Below are 19,574 nucleotides of genomic sequence, written 5' to 3' on the forward strand. Positions count from 1 at the left end.
TGGAGATTAAATCAAGCAGAAAAGTCCAGAACCAGCAGCAAACACGCTTTGGTGACTTGATGATAGCAGTTTGGTTGAGAGGAATTTTTCAAATGTGTGCCATGCAGAAATATTGGCTTCTCTTTGTAGACAGAATCATCAGCAAAAGTGAAAACCAATCACAGATTCGCTCTCATTTTGGAACAAGCTTTGTTGGTTGGTGTTTCAGCTTGCTATATTTGCGTTGTTTCGGAGCCGTGTGTGCAATTTTCGTAGCTTCCTCCTGGATGTGTCCCTTATGATCTGGCACCTGGTTGCTACCTTTTTATAAAGTTCCAACCATGCGGTAAGGTGGTTACAATGGGCCCCAGTACGTGCTATTATGACGGGCCCTAGGACACGGTATCATGCACACATCGTCTCGTCACATGATCAGAGACTTGAAAACATCACCATACATACTACCCAACAATCATTATTGCGTATCTCTATATCACAAAAATTACCTAAGAAATGATGAAATTATTAATTTAACAATTTTAATTGTTAAGTTATGGTTATAGAATAAGCATATTATTTTGTTATAGATGCTACTGACTATTTAAAAAAAAGAAAAAATTAACATGACAGAGATAGGTTTGCTTTTCTCCACCCAGCACATTGTTGGAGGGCCCACTCTCTCTATTGGCCCCCACTTAATGGGCTCCAGTGCAACCGCACTGCCTGCACTGTCCATATTTACGCCCCTGGTCCCAACCTTACCTGCACGCCGTACCTAGGAACTTCCTGAACACAGCGAGAAAATACAGGCTGTGGGCAGAGTCCCTGCAGATAAATGCACCACCACACACCTTTAGTGTCATGAGTCTAGGATCATAAGTGATGATTTAGAGGGATAACTTTTGTATGAGTCAGTACATTGCTTTTAGAAAAAACCTGCATAGTGTACCTTTGAATACACAGGAAAACATTTTCTCCCCACATACATTTATACCTTAGAAGGTATAAAATAAACTTTTGCTTGCTCCATGGTCACATACATTTCAGAATTCTTTAAGTCAGATGATTTTGAAAAAGAACAAGGTCAGCAGGGTTATTATAACAAAGTGTTTTTCTAAATATGCCTTGGAAGCAAGGTAATAATAAAAAAAATGTAATTAGCAATATCTCGTAGTTGAGTTAAATGTCTGTGGCCTTCAGTAACAGCAAAGTATTGCTGTTATTGACGAATGCAGTTTTTAAATGAACCCACATGGACCTGTTACACAAGAGGGTAATTAAACATTATATGCCACTGAACCGACAGCCAAAACGACTTCAGGTAGAAGAACAAAGAGACTGTCAGAACTCTCCTGCAAGACAAACTTATGAAGGCGTAAGTGTAGATGACATACTGAAGGCTAGAGTCAAAGTGTACAATCATGGACTTAATGATAACAAAGGCTGACGACATCCAGTTGAGGAATACTTTTTTAGATAAATTCAAGGGTTTGCAAGTGGCAGAACGGCAATACTTTGTGTGGGCAAGGCAGCAACAACTACTCTGACCTCCTCTTTGCTTTAAGGTAATAAGTTCCTGATCCTTCCAGCTTCTTCTGAAGATGTTATTCAGAGTGTTTCCATCTCAAGGTAGAGATAAATTGACTGATGTAAGGTTAATATTAACTACACAAGTAGAATCCAGTTTCTTAACTGTGAGAATCTGCTGTTTTTTACCTGTTCTATATCATTGAAATGACAAAAATTCAAGTCCTGTTTGTTTTTGAATGGTTGGACAAAACAATATTAAGATGTAACCTTGGACTCTAGACGTGTTGACAATTTTTGTCGTTTGATGAATTGTACATAAAGCTAATTAATCAAAGTAGCTGCTCCCCTTTATAGAGCATTTAATAAGTAACTGGAGAAAAATCTAAAGAAAAATGTTCTTTTTCTACATGATATATATATGTGTTAAAACCAATAATGCCAGGACATTTTCGCCATTTAAATTCTGTAACTAAAAATGTAGGAAAATATTAGTAAACCATCTTCCCAATAATTTATTTGTCTTGTATTTATTAGATGCCAACATTTTCTTAAGCAGCACATTGTTGGCTCCGGAGGCAAGACTTAACCACATTACATAAACTAAAACGATGCATAATGTCCATACTGAATGGGCTGGCACGGATTATCTCGCAGCATATCAGGACTACTGCACAGAATGTGTCCAGGACCCCAATTTAATTTGCCAAAATGTTTAATTCATGGACATTTTCATTTTCATACATCATATGCACTCACACACAGCACCTTATTAATTATATGACTTCACCTATCTTCGATTTGAATCTCAAAAGAGGTTAGAGGGTGGCAGAATGACGGCTTCATGTGTCTCCACGTGACATTATAGTAAATTGCAAAGTCAACAGAAAGGTGTTAATGATGTCTATATATAAAACAAGGGGCACACAGCCCGGATATAACCAGCAGTAAGGACAGTACGGCTACAGCACTTCAGCCCTTTGCTATTATTTTATGAGTCCCTTGTGGGCCTTGAGGGTGCGGGAGAGGAGACGGATTCTGAAAGATCTAATTAAGCAAAGCGAAATGAGAGTGCCGAGATCCTCAGCCCGGGACAAGACACAAATCAGGGGCTGTTGACAAGTGGCTGCAGGGCAATGGGGCTTTGCAGTAAAGGCCGCTACTCTAGCCTCCAGATAATGACCATCCCTACTTCCCTGTGCTCCTCAGTTTAACTTTCTTTATAGCTCGGGGTTAAGGGTTGTGAATCTCAATCTCATTATGTAAAACATCCGCCTGTGAAAACAGGCGTTCTGTCTTATTTGCACTTAAGGAGGTAATTAGTGTTTTCTCAGTAGCTGGGTGGTGCTGGTGAAGAAGCAGATGACTCCATCAGGTGTCTTGTTTTGCACTTAGTCAATGGGGAGTAAGATAGAGACTATTTTTTCTTTTGTGCCTGAAGAGCAAATAAAAGTTTCTACTTATAACTCAAAGTACTTACGTCTACATAGTGAGTCGTTGGAAAGAAGTGAAAACACTGAGGAGTGTGTGTTACGGATGTTTCTCAATTTAGAGGTGAACACTGTGTGAAGATGTAAAGAATTCTCTGTCTGGCAATTCAGCATTCACATGCTATTCCATCTGAGTGGAGAATAAATGTCTTCAGGACACCTGGCGCCAAGGCTGTGACTGTCTGGTCTCTCGGGCTCATTTCTGACTGAGAACAGAAAGACCTTGGAGTACAAAGACAACAGGCTTGATTATGTGAGTACACAGGAAGGTCTCCCAACATTGTTGTGCTAATCACGTTAGCGGGCACAGACTCAAGGCGGGACAGATGCTAGGCAAAGGGCAATGGGGTTATGTTATCCTGATTAGAGGAGGCTTTGGGGGGTTTTGTGAATCTCGTTTTCTACCTCCGCGTCACCTTGCAGAGGGAAAACTGCCATCGGTTCTTTCTCTCGCTCATCCTGTCTGCTTTTTCTTCCGTCTCTCACTTGTTCTCCGTGCCTCTCCCTACTATTCACTGGTGCCTTCCGATTGTGTCTTTTTATTCTACGGGGCACATTTCTTTTCCGGTTATCAACCGCCTACACATTTAACAATGAGTTGCAGGAGAATACTTTTATTTTTCCCTCTCCTGGATTCACCCTGCTTAAAGTGGTTAAAAGCGGATTTGTTTTTTTGTGACATGTTTGCCTTGGTTCATATGAGTCTGCTTAACACAAATCCCTCAGTGGCTCATATACAAACTCCGTCACTTATCTGTAAATCTAGAACAGTTGAAAAACCTGTGCTGCAGACTCATCCACAATATAAAAACTGGTTTAAGAATTCTAGCCCTATTTCCACATTTTTAGTCATTCTGGCTATATTTTGACATTGCACATCATCCCAGTTCATTTTATTATATAGAAATAATTTAAATTTCCTGTCATTCAAGTTTAAGTTATGGCTAAGTTATTAACTCATTTCAGTCAGGAACACTTTAGTCAAAGAAAACTTTATTTCCATTTGCAGTATTATACTTACGGTATGGCTCTGTTCTGGGGCCTCTGCATTTCCTCAGGCTATACAGAAAGCCTCTTCCACTCACCTGTGTGGAGAGCTTTAGGCAGAGAGAGCACACCTTCCTGCCCTTCCATGCGCCTACATAGAAAGCCTAAGGCAGGGAGAGCAGCAGCAAAGACACCCTTGGGAACAGAACAGAGCAGCATCAAAGAGAAATGACACTGATAAGTCAGACACATCATGAAAAGGAGGAGCTGGGGTGGAGGCAGGTTGCAAAGCAGCTCGCAGAGGAAGCAGCAATAGTAGACAAGCCAAAGTGGTTTCCCTGAATGAGATTTGCCAATTGGTTGCATGGAAAGGAATCATGTGATCTATCAGCTGACGTCCCTCATCTCTATATGATATTAGGAGCGTATCTATGATTCAGAGATTGTCTGGAGGTGGCTCAGCTGGTGGCTAGCAGCTAACTTGCTAACAGCGCAAACTGTGCTAACAACAGCAACTTTGCTGAAAGAGCTAATGGTGCTAACCGGGGAGGAACCAGAGGGTGGGTGCTTTGCTTCCACGATGACGCTGTCCCGATATCAGTGGTAACCACCGTATGAGCTCAGTGCAGAGCGGTGGTGATCAGCGAGCCAGTGGAATAAACACATAGGGACAAACATGCATGCACGGCCGGACCATCTACCACAACAAAGATCAGAGAAGCTCAGAACCCCCATTACTCCACTATATTTTTAAGAAGCTAATAGTTCTTTGCGGCTATTTTAATGTTCTGAATTTCAGATAGAGCTTGTTTAACTTCACTTACTTAATCATCTTATAATGAGTATCTCCTGTCCCTTTTTGATATGTAAATTTTACTGCATTATACACAATGCTTGCTTGTAATTAAGGCCCGGCTCTCCTTCAGTGGTTCTCATTTTTAAAGAAAACAGCACAATGAACAAATACCATGATTGTCTTTTGATATAAAATCCATGAATAAAAAATCCTTGACTAAAAAGTTATCACTGCCTGTGGAAAGACGGGCATTGCAGACAGTTCAAGTGTCTGTTTGTCTGCTTTCAATTTCCAGTTTAAAATGATTCAACACTGCAGGCATTTCAGCTGCTTGTTTACTTTTTAAAATGCAGGCTTTACTGCTACAACTTGTGGGTGACGCCTGTTTCTGATGCATGTATGACAGCTTGTGTAGAGGGAACAGAATGGTTTAAAATAAACCAAATATTACAGATTGTTTAGGCCTGTAAATAGCTGATACCTCCCAGTTAAAATATACATAGATTGGCTTCATAATCAATCATCCTGAACACGAGTTGTTCTCTGAAGCCTCTGACAGGAAAATGGCAACATGTACGAAAATGTTGACAGATGGCAGAAGTGAAAAACTGTGGCGATGACCCATAAAGTTGGAATACTATAAATAACTGATGCATTTCTTCTTCCTCCTTCCAGGATCCTACATGTTGGTGAACTCCTCCCAGCATGCCGTGGGTCATCGTGCTCAGCTGTCGCTGCAGACGCTGAGTGAAAACGACACGCACTGTGTCCAGTTCAGCTATTTCTTGTACAGTCGTGATGGCCACAGTCCAGGGGCCCTACGGGCGTATGTGCGAGTCAACGGAGGTCCACTCGGCAGTCCGGTGTGGAACACGTCGGGGTCTCATGCCAAGCAGTGGCACCAGGTTGAGCTGGCTGTCAGCACCTTCTGGCCTAATGAATACCAGGTACAGACTATTTCCCTCTCAGTTCGAGATTCATTACTCTTACATGTAATGATGTGACAAATGTCTCTTTGATTTCATGATGTGTTAATGAAATCGGATGCTCCTCTGACACTGAGGAGTTGAGCAGTCGAGAGGTTTCATTTTAGTGATTAAGATCTGCAGACCCATGGACCGACATCTTGTTCAGCTGAAAAATGGTACACAGTAAGGCTCGGTTGATCACCACTCATTTTAGCCTCGAGGTGAATCTGGTGTTAATTACTTGCATTTGCAATTTAATTAGCATTGATTCCCTTGCGAATGTAGCCAACGTTTGTGCTCGAGGGCCCTAACTAGGTCTCTTGTGGGCATGCCTGGTGGAGATTTCACCCACTGAGGCCCATGTACTGTGTATACAGCCAACAATTTGCATAGCATGCTATTGCCTTCTTACAGTAGATGGACATTGACTGGCATCGAGTGTTGGTGCCTGATGTGCTGTGGTCTGTAGATGGCACAGTCAGGTGAGCACAAGGGATATCCATCTATTAATCCAATTTCTTTTTTCTGCAAACTCTGCGGAGCTGTCAAAAAGCAATTAAGTTGACTAGTGTGCATTTTATCAAGAACTGTCAATCCCCCCCAACTTAATTAAATTCTATTCAGCTCTGCAAGATCTGACCTTCACTATGTAAAAGATAGTCCTTTGTACAAACAGAGAGCTAGATGTAGGTTGACACTGTTATACCAACATCACATGATTAGAAAATAAGGTATCAGACACGTAGTATACAGACAGTAACACTCATACACAAACATCTTAGAGAAAGTTTACTGTGTTCCACGCTGAAGGACAAATACAGTGTTGCAAGCTTTATTCTCATTAGAGAGAAATATTTATATGATTAATAGGTAACTATTACTATTCTGAATACTAATATTTAAACATCTCGGCTCTTTGACCAAGGGAAAATGGAGATTATTTTATTTGATTCAGAAAGATACAGTGCCCCATAAGTCTTAGCCACACTGTCAAAGCCTTGTGGGATTTGTTGTTCCCACGGCTCATATTTGCATGCCAAACATGAGGCTAGAAGACTAGAACATTAATTAACACATTAACAACAAGTTGTGGGTTTTTTTTTCCAGAGGGTTATATGCTTGACTATGTCTTGGTTGGTCGCAGTGACTTACTGAAGTCTGGTCATCACTGTGAGGATACCAGGCAGGCATTTCTGTACAAATGAAACAATGAAACAAAATAGATCATTCAACATAATGATTAGTGAGCTTTAGAGGTACTAGTAGGTCCGTTTTTTGTTTTTTTTTACCTTTGGACATAGCTAGGTTAGCAGTTTTTCCCTGTTTCCAGTCCTCACGCTAAGCTAAGCTAAGCTAAGCTAAGCTAAGCTTCTGGCTCCTGCTGCATATCTAGCATACAGATAAAAGAGTGGTTTCATCTTCTTTTCAAAGTCTAAAGTTTGTTTTCCGTAATGTTGACTTGACACCAGAAATTTAAACTTTGAAACAATAATAGTATAAAAAAACGATAATCAATACGTCTTTCGATACCGCAACAAAAAGAAAAAATCTATTGCAGCCAAAATAATAATAATATCTTTTTTCTTTTTTATGCCTCCACGCCAGCGATAACCTGGAGACATGTTTTTGGGTTGTCCGTATGTCTGTCCGATTCTTGTGAATACAATATCTCAAGACATATTGAGGGATTTTTTTCAAATTTGGAACAGGGTGAACTGATTTGATTTTGGTGTTCAGCGGTCAAAGGTCAAGATCACTGTGACTTTGCATCTGTCTCATTCTTGTGAACCCGATATCTCAAGAACACCATGGGGGATTTTCTTCAAATTTGGCACAAATATCCACTTTGAGTCCAGGATGAACTGATCAGAATTTGGTGGGCGAAGGTCAAAGGTCACTGTGACCTCGTCTGTCTCATTCTTGTTTATGCAATATCTCAGGAATGCCTTGAGAGAATTTCAAAGTTGGCACTAGTATCAACTTTGAGTCAAGAGTGAGCTGATCAGACTTTGGTGGGCAAAGGTCAAGGTCACTGTGACCTCACAAAACACATTTTTGGCCATAACTCAGGAATTACTTTCACACACATGTCTAACAGGATAAAATGATGAGGTGATGACATTTTATATCCAAATGGTCAAAGGTCAGCTTTAATGTGACATAATAATGTTCTGCAAAAACACTTTTCTAGCCATTACTCAACAGAAGGCGAGACATTTGATTAGATGCAGAATTGGTGACACTAATCTCAGGTGCCCACCTTGAAACTGTGCTCATTGTATAGATCCTCTGTACTCCCGGTGGGAAGATATACATGAGGCATCCATGTTTTTGACACTTGACAGGTTTGTGGAGGCATAAAACTGTAGGGTAGTAATTCTAGTTTTATTAACAGCCTGCATAAAGTACTGGTACAGACAAAAGTCACTGAGCACATGGATTTGTTTCTGGAGAGAATTCTGTCGCAGTCACAGGTAGAGGACCAGTTGTTTTTCTTCTGTGTAGTTTCATCTGTGCAGCCTTGGGTTGCAAATCTGATTGTAGATCTGTACCTTCCATACCATCAAATGTATATCTAATTGAGATTGTATCGTTTTAAACACATGGTAATTAATCCTCAATTCCCAGAGATGTTAAAATTATTTATTATTTAAATGCTAACAAAATAATCCTCTTTCTGTCTTGTTAAAATTTAACTTTTTCTTTTGGTCATTGATATTTATTTTAAATGAGAATGTAAACAGTAAGACAAAGAGATTCTCAGCTTTTTAGAAATACTTTTGAAATAAACCATCTATGCAGAAAACCCATTAAGTTAAAGATGTGTGGAGCTGTGTGGAGACGGTGGAGCTGAGGCTACAGACTTTGGCTCTTTATAAACGGTATTTTCAGGTGTCATCTCAGTAGCTACAAATCAGTATACAAGAGGACTGCAAACTCTACTAATCAGTGCTGCTGCCAGTCACACCTTCTCCTGAGCTTTGCCCCTCATAAACAGGCTAGCAAGGACCCCTGCCAGTAAAACTGTTCATTAGCTCAATTGTGCAACAAATAATGAGGTCCTCACTGTCGGATTCTTTTCTTTTCATGGCATTTTCAGTGTGAATCATTACTTTTACAATACCCTTATTAAATGTATGAAATTGCTGCTGTTGCTCTTATTATGAATGTTTAACAAAGAGTGAGCTGAAAATGGTCAAGTGTTTTTGCTAAGGAGAGCTCCCCTGCTGATGGATGCGGTGAGAGCGGAGCTGTGATCTCTCTGTTATAAAACAGACTCCCTAACCACTATTCTGCTCTATCACCACATCAGGACAGATATGCCATAAATACAATAATAACATGTTTTACCCTGCCTCTTTTTTTCTGTCCAGTATTGAATTTGCCCATGTAGTTAGCAGTTCTGTTCGCCTCATCCTCCCTTCCTCTTCCCCCAGTAGAGTTGTGTACTTTCTTGTCTTACAGTCCTGTAAGCATCCCAGTAAATAGTGATGGCTCATAGGTGAGTCAGAATTGTGCTGCGGTCTCCGATGAGAGGCTCCAGTTAAGAGAAGGAGGTTTATAATGGGCTCATGAGGAGGAGTAGATGACTCTGAAGACAGGACAAACTGTACAGGCGAAGGAAATGGGCCTAACACTTAAATTAGTATTGACAGTATAGCCTTTTTATAGAACAGCTTAAACGGCTAATGACCTCGCTTTTATCTCATGTGTGGGAAAACACAGTGTTCAAATGTGTTGGATTAAAATTGTTAATATTGGGGATTTGGTCATCAGGTTTTGGCACTATTAGAGAAAATGTATCTTCTCTTCTTTTGCTTTCTCTTTCATTTCACATTTTGCTTTAACTCAGCTGCAGCTTGCTTCTCAGCACAAAGAGAGCAAAACAAACTGCCCCCTCAAAGTCCCATATACCACAGCTTACATTGCTAATCTCTCTGCAGTCAAAAAGCTCATCACTGTGGAATGACACAGGGTCTTGCCTCGCAACACGTCACTGCTCTCTTTTACACAGACGAAACAGAAAAGGGTAGATGTGGAGGCTGAATGTTTTCTTTAACAGCATCTTAATGCTAGCTGTCCTCTGTTGTTAACCAGCAGTGCTGTGAAAACAGAACAAAAAAAAAAATAAAAAAGGAAAACAATGGGACTTTGTTTCAGCTTCAACAAAGGTCTCTTGAAATTCACCTGACACTTTTCCCTTTAAAGCACGTTAGCTGCCACTTGTGTGACTTATATACTAAAGGGTTCGGGTTATATCAGCTCCATAGCAAGTCTAATACAATCACTTTGGATTTTAAGTGATAGGCAGGCAGATTTACCCTGTCATTAAACTAGCAAAGCACTCTTTTGAAACAGAGGTGGAGAAAAGTCACGTCTTATCATTGTCTCTGAGTGAAATAAATCCCAGGAGGGCACGCATCATTTTGGAGGCGGTTTTCAAATCCGCAGGTTTTTCCCTCTTATTAGATTTCAGGTCATATTAGAGCTCCCAGTTCCTTGCCTACAGCACAGGGATTCAAAATGTCAGCATAGCCTTTTGCACTGCACAGATACAGATGTGAGATTACTTTCAAGGATGCTCATTTCACGGTTTAGGGTGTAATGAATTACCTTGTTTACAGCACACACAGTCGGTGTTTATGTCTTGAAAATGTCATTGTGGAATGTAATTAAAAACAGTCAAAGCAATTCTCTGATAATCACCAAAACTAAGAGAATTAATATGCTGAAAACCAAAATCCTCCCCCAGTCTTCTTCTTCTCTGATCAGGTTGCCCTTTATATTAATATCAGCGTTGACAAGCATTACACGCACATCGCTACCTCGCATCACAGTTGTGAAATTGGGATTTGGATTTCAATGGATTTTGGGGGTGAAAATCCAAGAGAGCAAGATCACCTTGAGATGTCACGATTGAAGATGTCATGTGGTGTACATTGCCATATTTCTCTCTCTGCCTGTTATTGGTAGAAGTGTTTGCAATACCTGGAGAACCTTGTTATCAAATATTAAAGATGTTATCCAGCCCTCCAAGACTGCCAACTAGAGCAGGGGACATGTCCCCCTCCCCTCTTTACCACCGCTCACTTTCTTCTCTGTCCTTCTAAATGTCAGAATCTTCTTCAGACTTGCTTTTCTTCTGTATTACTTTACTTTTTTCACTTGTTGATATTGAATATATTATTTAAACCCACTTTCCCTACACCCTAACCTTTGTAGGTTTGGATAGGTTTGATTTTATTTCATGTCTTTCTTACTACAATACTCACATCATGTCAAGTATACACTGAAATAGGTATTTCCTCTGCGCAGTCATTGCTCCAGTACATGCTGCTCATGAAATGGGCCTGTCCCAGTAAAAAGATCTACAGTCTTTCCTCCGTAAGATCACATATATAATCAACCATAAATGAAATCATTGTGGGAAATATGTTTATTCACTTTATTTACAAGATTGAGATGAGAAGATTGATTTCAACCTCAGCTAGAGTTTGAATGCTGTTAACCTAGTTCAGCCGAAAGCCTGGAGGCAAGATGAAACAGTAAACCCGGCTCTGCCCAGGGTGCAAAACTGAGCCTTTAAAAATATCTTAGCAAATAATCTTAATTTAATGTATCTACACTTGATAATTAACATATATCTTGTTTGTTGAATCAGTACAAAAACTGACGAAAGGAGAAGTAAAGGTTTTTGTGTGGTTATGTGTTGGACTATTTCTTGGCCAGGTGCAGCGATTTCCTGGGGTCTTGTCATCACTGTAAGGTATCTAGGCAATGCATTTTGCATAGAGGAGATAAAAAGTGTGTGTAATTAGTGAGCTATTGGCAGAGGTAGGCTACTTATTTTCCCTACTTCTAGTTTCTATGCTAAGCTAGGCTAGGCTAACCAGCTCTGGACTATAGACTGTATAAAAATAATGGACATAGCCACCGTAACGTCACCCATTGGTTTGTGGACTTCTGTTTGAAGCAAGGGTGATGAGAGGGTGGAGCTATGGAGGAGTGACAGGTGGATCCAGCCCATTCTCATTACGTGGTCATCAAATACTGCAGCTTTGTCAGTGATTTCAGCCCCAGACACCTGGCGCTTAAAGCCACCTTTTGTGGTGGAATGGTACGAGGCCTGGTGGCATCGGTATGTAACGTGGCTGGACGTAATCTTTCATGGTATTATGAAACACTGCTGGTAATGAGCTTAAAAATCCCTATTGGGTAGGTGGGAGGGATGGTGGATGGGTCCAACAATCCTCGGACTTTCACCCCAGAGCCTAGTGTTTGCTTCTGGTATGAATGTAGAGCCAAACCAAAATGTTTTTTTCTGAAACTAACCACATGCTTTTGTTGCCTAAACCTAACCATACACTTTTGTCGACGTCCTCTTGACGTCTTGGTGTTGGTAGCGGTATCAATAGCAGACCTGATATGTAATGTAGATCAGTGTTATAGTGGTAGTTGATGAGGTGGGTGTACTACTAGGTATATATATATATATATATATATATATATTACAATGGCTGTTTTGCTGATAGGTAGGTATACTGTATACTGTACTGTAAGAAAATTTGAAGTGGTGAGTGATATAAAAATTCACCAACCATACAGTTGTGTGTTGAGTGTTGAAAGTAGCTATAGAGAACAAAGAAAAGGTTTTTGTACCAGGCTGTGAACATGTTTATTTCTGCTGTAAAGTTTGGCACTTTAGCATGGGTGTCTATGGGGATGTGCTTGAATTTGGAGCCAGCCTCAAGTGGCCATTAGAGGAACTGCAGTTATTGGCACTTTGATGTTGGCTTCATTTTTCAGCCCCAGATGTTGCTGCATGCTCTCGGTGTAACACATTACATGAGATTGGTATCAATCTTTTCATCCCAGCATCAGAAATATTGTGAATAGGCCTATTTCCCAAAATGTTGAATATCTTGAAGACAAAAAAACATTGTAGATGCCCATATTTGAAAATCACATTCTGTACAGATCTAGCCTTTATAGCTTGATCTCCTAACCAGACTAACACACTTCAGAACGTTTCCCTTGATAGCATCTTGTTTACTTATTAAACCCATTTCTTAAAAAAGGAGAAACGACTTAGATAGTGTTAGGCACATCAAAGACTTATAAATGAGAATCCTCATGTCTCAGCTTTGTCTGATAATATCTCCTATTTGCTCCACTGCAGCCTGCTGAGAGTCCTGCGAGCTGAGCCTGTGGCTATGGGAAAAAGGCTTTTGTGAAATACTGTAGAGCGCAAATTGAGATTCCCAAGATTTAAACCCTGCTCTCAGACACAGACTGTTATCCTTTGGCATTTTCCACCTGAACAGATTTACTTCAGCACGTGACCTTTTGTCTGTGAATATTTAAGGGGTTATTTATCTATGACTGCGTCTAATGGTGAGTGAAAGCCCTCTGTGTCTAATGGTGTCTCCCGACTGGAGTGGAAAAGGTAGAAGCTGGTTTATAGGGCAGGATAAATCATCCCTTGATTTGTATACATAACAATTGCTTCTAAAAGCCAATATTGCAGGGTAATGTAATATGTTCTCCTAATGTGCATTTTATATCAGCCATAAATCACTGCGTGTCACACTTCTATTTTTTTTCTCCAGAAGATGGTTCCTGCATTTTTATATCTTTTGGAAGTAAAGTAGCCATTCATTAGAATAAAGTACAGGCATATAGAAAATTTCATTGGGAAAGTGGCTTTCAATAAAAATCTGGGAGGGTTGTTTATTGAAACAAATGCTCTGAATGTCTCCCTCTTAATAACCTCCTATCCTAATGGCTAAGAAGAGTGAGGATTAACCAGTAATCAATCTCTTATTGAGTGTTTTAGCTCAGCAGAGAGTAATAACACCTTCAATTAGACTTTCAAGACTTTTTTTTCCTCCTTCCTGTATACCATTAAGCCTAATCAGTGTTTTGGGCTAATTTTGATGTTAGTCTAATGGCATGGCACTGTGTGCTTACACAGCACATTCAGGTCAACACTCTGAATAATACTGTGCTTTAATCAGTGCTGTAAATATTGTATGTTTAGGCAGGTGTGCAGAAGGAGGGAGGGAAGGAAGGCGATAAGAGAAAAGGGCAGCAAATGGGCAGCAAAAGAAATAAAGACAATGGAAAATTGAAGGATAGAAAAAGTGAAATGAGAGAGGAGGATCCCACACAGGCTTTTAAAGGAAATAGACCACTTGAAATAGGGAGGAAAGTGAAAATGATGAAAAGAGGAAACGTTAATATCCCCCTTTAAAAGCAATGGCTTCTTCCGGCTCAGGTTCCAGCAGTGTCTGGGAACAAACAGGAAAATTGACTCTGGCAGAAGGAGATTAGCCTTCCTCCCAGAGCCAGAGGAGAGCAGCCAGCTATAGGCAGAGCGAGGTCACTCTCCAACACTGAAACCCAGCAGCCAGGACCTTTCCTCCTGCTCTCCCTCTCACCTCTCCTTCTGTCACCTTCTAGCCTCCCCTCTCTTCTCTCTGCATGCCTGGCTTTCTGCGTCTCATTTTGTCAGGAGTCTTTTAGCTGACCCCAATCTCCTCACATCCCATCACGATGTGTTGGTGCAGGTGCCTTTAGGGGTCGTGCATAGCCGGGGTTGTTGTCACACCAATTGTTGCTGTAATCACACGTCTTCCTTTCCAAAACCAGGGAGGTGGACTATCTCTGTCCTGCTGACTGTGGAAGGCTGGAATTTGGGCCAGAGGTCTCAGAGATGTTGTTGTGACTCTTAAATTAGGTGTGCAAACACAAGCGGATTAAGGTGGTGAAGATAATCTGGGTGTGTTATTATTGGCCTCGGTATCGAACTTCAACTTTTTGCTTGAAATGTGTCTTCAGCAGTGTGTAGCAAGGCAGTAGTTCAAGACTAAAAGTTGGAGTTAAATGTCTGATATTCATACTGTCATACATGTCATACTCCAAGTACTTAAAGTACAACCCATTTCTTACTCTTTCTCCTACCTCTCATTTTCAAGTGCCACCTTGTCCCTCGGAACAGAGTTACAAGAGGTAGGAGTTGAAATTATACCCTGTGAAATGGGACAACCCTTCAAGACCCTGATAGTAGTCACTGATGCTGTTGTTCACATAAACAGACATGACAGGTGTTACCGGACACTGTGAATATGCAGTCTTCTGCTGAGGTGATTTCTCTTGTGTGGGTGATAGGCACCCTTTTACAGTTGTTAGGACACTCACGGTTTGTTCACATCTTAAGTTCATCAAAGAACACCATTACCACTAACAGTGCTCCCACCCTGCCAGTCTGTGCTGATGTTAGAGGAGCGGCAACAAATGCAGCAACTTCGCTGCTGGACCTTAACTTTCAGGTGTCATATGCCATTAAAGTGGGCTGTGTGAGTTATGTTATTAATAAAAGGACCATAATACATTCAAACAACTTTATCTTAAAAAATGTTAAAACAAATCTTAAAACAATGGTTATCATAATTCTGAAATCTTAATCAACAAAGAAAATTTGAGGGTTTCTTAAGTTGCTTGTACAGCCGTCTTATTGACAGTTTCTCCTAACACATGGTTTAGAGAATGCCTCTGAAAACTCTGTATTTGGGGCCCTTACACTTCACCCTACGTCTCTATCCCAACAAGCATCAAGAAACCCTACTTCAGGCATAGGCAACCTGTGGCTCCAGAGCTGTATGAGGCTCTTTAGCTCCTCTTCAGTGGCTCCCGGTAGCTTTGACAGAAAATTATATGAAAATGATTTATTTATTTTTGTTAACATTTTAATTTTCATTTATTGTTGTAGGCCTAAAATGATTCTTACATTTTTCAGTTGTAAAAATGCGTAGCCTACACCAGTTTTAAAAAATGTTTTAACATTTCGTTAACTTAAATGTGCGTCAAACATCTGGCCTGGTGTCTTTTCCTCTAAAAACATCACTAGCGACGGCGACAGTAGTCATGAGTCTTCCTAGCTAGCCAGTTAGCCAGCATCCAAAACAGAGAAGTCTCGGAAGAAAATTGAGAATTTTATAGTGCATAGACAAATTTATTTTGCTTTCATCAGTAACACTGCAAAGTACCAAATAATCAAAAATAGCCCATTGCAGAATGGCCACCTTGAATGCTCATTTAGATCTGTCAGTAATGTTGACAGGCTAAATTTGACTTAAAAGGCTGTGTTACCTTTATTGTGAGGCTCAAATGTATTTTGCAGCTCCAGACAGATTTCATTTTTCTTTTTTTGCCAAAAAAAGTCTCTTTTGGTTGCCGACCCCTGCCCTATCCCTAGACATGAATGCGAAAAATGGAGGGGTAATGGCTAAGTGGTAGAGGCAAGGGGAGAGCCTTGATGTAATTTATTTATACAGCATGACTGATGCATGTGAGTAGTTTGGCCTATTTTGTGAAAAAGAGAGAGGGTTTTGTAAATACCTTTTTTATTTTACCCAAAATGAGGTATTGACAAAAGAATTGTGAAAAAAAAACAACCTACAAGGTCCATTTTCTGGCTTTTTTCCTGAGCTTTCAATCACATCTCAAGGTTTTACTCAGTTGATGGAGTTCCAAACCATCCACTGGGACAGACTGTTACATGTGGTTGAAAAAAAAGTTACTTGAGAAAACAAAATCCTGGCACTGGATCCTTAGATGTTTTTTTTCCTACTAACCATCTTGGAGACAGTGCTAAAGATGTTCATGCTCAAAGAAAAGTCTTGTTTTTGTATGGGCACTGAAACTGAGGCATCACATCAGCACCAATATAGACAAATGAACAGTTCGTAGGTCATAGAAAATCTTCTGTTAAGAAGGTACTTTAATTTGTCTTGATGTACTTCAGTATGTTATTCATGCATTTGAGAGTGATTTTATTCACAATATAATGAATTATTAAAGAAATTAAAAGAAAATCTTAGCTAAACGTCCACCTTCTTGCATTTTTTCTGAGCTTTTCACCACTTCTCTTCAGGTTTCTTCACTATTTAAAAGAAACAAAACTATCATTGAGATGTGGTATAAATCTCTAGAAAATATCATACAAGATAATTAGTTGACCTAAAGTTTTTTTTGTCAAACTACTGCCTCTGTCAAGAATTCTCTTTAATGTTTATAGAAACAATTCTCGTGTTTTTTTATCAGCTGTGAAACTCAGGAATCAAATGGTTACCAGCACAGAAAAATTTCAGGTAACCTGCCTCAGTGTAATAACTCCACAACACAAAGTGAAGCTACTATCACTTGATTCAGTTATCTGACTTTGAGAAGAATGAGCTCCAATCTTGCATAACCCATTTCAGCTACGCCTGCCTGTAAACACAGACATCAGACACACACATTTAAAGTAGCTGTGAGGATATAGCGTAGTTTGAGTGTGTGGCGGGCTCAGTCAAAAAATCAAGACCCAGTGATAGGAACCATGTTGTAATCATTTGGTCAGAGGATTATGAGAAACAATAACTCAAAGGTGGCCTTCGATCAAACGTGTGGATGGAAGACTGTCCTTGGTGCTGCGAAAAAAACAAACATCACCCCTGTGTCTCATAACTCTCTCACTATTACTGAGGATGGTGATTTGATATTGATTAGGTTTCATGAGAGCCCGCTGCTCATCCAGCTTATTGTTCCACAGGACGGTATGGAGCTTTGTCCTCCCTTGAGTCTCGTGGCCCTGTGCAAGCTGTATTATCTGCTGTTATGGCTTCACAGCAGCCTGTGCCCTGAATGTAGAGTGGAGCTCATGACTCAGGCGCCACATTGTGTGCTTCCTGATAAAGCTATTATTTCTCTTGGCCCTGCGGACTGAGGCGAAAACTTATCCATCTCTCTATTTTTATGCTTCTGTCTTTCTCATATTTGTCTCATTGTCTAGCGTTTTGTTTTGGGTCAGCAGATGTGCAACCATGTGGTGATGGGCTTGTTTGTAATTAATGCGTCTGTCACCGAAAGGGGGGGCGAGAGCAGCAGAACTCACACAGCCCTCAATGTTCTTTGGAAAATTGCTCGTACGCTCCAGCTTTGAGAGCATTAGGTTAGTCACAAGTGTATGCTTTTCGGCTGTTGTGGTTATGAATTAAATTTGTTCATCACATTCATTTCACTTTTGCAGGTACTGATTGAGGCAACAGTTTCCAGAGAACGGCGAGGCTACATTGCCATAGATGACATCATGGTGCTCAACTACCCCTGCTGTAAGTGCCACTTCTGACAATGAATTGCAATTACAGAAGGTGCTGGAGGGGAGGAAAAAAGTTTCATGGTTTTGGGGGAAATATGTATTTCAAAGCAGCGTGAAACATAAATAGGATGAGGAGAAGAGTAATGGCTGATCGACCTTTTATATTAGTGCTGCAGGTTGTCCTGAGGCATCCTGCGACAACAGAAGTGCTATTAAAAACACTGTGACACTCAAATGCCAACACTCTCTTCCACCTGAAAACACACCTGCCGTTCCTGCCTCCGGCCTCGTTTGACAGCCAAACATATTTGTTAATCAGTGAAATCTTGAATTCGCTCTCTGAAGGCTTCGACACTTTCATGTTCTCTGGCCTGACTGGAAGTGCCGCGTAGCTTTTTGTCATTACTCGCTTTGCACAGAGGGGTTTTTCCCATCAAGCACTACATTTCAAAGCTTTATGAGAATGTTCAGGGTGGGTTTTTAGTAACCAGTGGCTCCCTGCAGCGGAGGGCTTTTCGTGTTAGTGAGGGTAGCAGTTCAATGTGCTGTTAGCCCCTGAGGACCTCGTGTAAAACATCTTCACTAAGTCCTCTGAGCTTATTACCTGGACAGGGTCTCTCAGTGGCACACTGTGTGTACAACCCACTGCTGAACATGAAGGCTCATAGCAAATTTAACACCCATGTTCCACACTGCTTTTAAGCAGAGCTTCTGTTATCCGGTGATTACTGGTTTTTGCACAAGAAAATCTGTTCAGATCTGACATATTTAAAACTCGCTGGTCATAATGTCCACTGAAAATAATTCACTCTGAGAATATATACGCCCAACATTGTGTCTTAACAGTAAGCATGCATCGCTCTGTCCACTCTGAAACCTTTTAAGTCTGGGTAATGCAAAAATAAATGTGTAATGAGTTTGTCACACCACAAAGAAATGTTTCACTAGCCTCCCAGCCAAATATGAATGATATATATATAAATCTAAGTATCAAAACTGGAAAAAAAAAGCAGCAGTATTCTGTGCTCTGAGACAGTGGGGGTGTGTCCACTGAGGGAGCTGAGCACACACACGCCCCAAGCTGAAGAACAAGCCACCGCGCAGCGACCATGCCGGCAACAGCCTCTCGTTCAGCAGCTAACATTACCACAAAACACACACCAACAGCAGTGAGCAGTGACTGGCGTCGGGCCAGATAGCAGATTCACGCTAATAGACTAAAAGGTACGTTAGTGATGGCTATTTAGCTTGTGTTTAAATGATTATAGCATTTAACAGACTTTTTTATCAGTAATTATTAGACTGAAAGAGCTAAGAGAATGTTCCAAACTCTGCGCTTTCACTCTAGTAGAGGGGGAGGGGTTATGATACGGATGGCAGCAGTGCATCATTGAGCCATGCATTTAGACCTGCCCAAAAAGTCCTGTTCACAGGAATGGTAAAAAACAGTTTAACAGTCTAAGTCCACAACTTAGTACTGTAAAGTCTTTTCACATATTTTCAGCAAGTAGTTTTTTGACATGTATAATATGTTTAGAAAGAAATCCCTAATTTTACTTCACCTGGACTTTGCACTTCTGTTACATCATGTAAATAAACCACCTTGAGTACTTGATATCCTCCTATGTTTGAACTTCAAAAGCACTTCATTAATGTGAGGACTGGGAGACAAAATCAAACATAAT

General features: G+C 40.5%; 1 protein-coding gene across 4 annotated transcripts in view; it reads left to right on the forward strand.

The window, feature by feature from the left end:
• ptprub (protein tyrosine phosphatase receptor type Ub) overlaps nt 1-19,574 on the forward strand; it is a 215,832-nt gene that overhangs the window by 105,803 nt on the left and 90,455 nt on the right. For all 4 annotated transcript variants that reach the window (XM_078171863.1, XM_033640425.2, XM_078171864.1 and 1 more), the window contains exons 3-4: nt 5,455-5,726; nt 17,821-17,902. In XM_078171863.1, coding sequence (XP_078027989.1) covers nt 5,455-5,726; nt 17,821-17,902 — 354 coding nt within the window. The remainder of the gene's footprint in view (nt 1-5,454; nt 5,727-17,820; nt 17,903-19,574) is intronic.

The sequence above is a fragment of the Epinephelus lanceolatus genome, chromosome 10, assembly GCF_041903045.1.
Source record: "Epinephelus lanceolatus isolate andai-2023 chromosome 10, ASM4190304v1, whole genome shotgun sequence".
In the NCBI taxonomy this organism is placed as follows: domain Eukaryota; kingdom Metazoa; phylum Chordata; class Actinopteri; order Perciformes; family Serranidae; genus Epinephelus; species Epinephelus lanceolatus.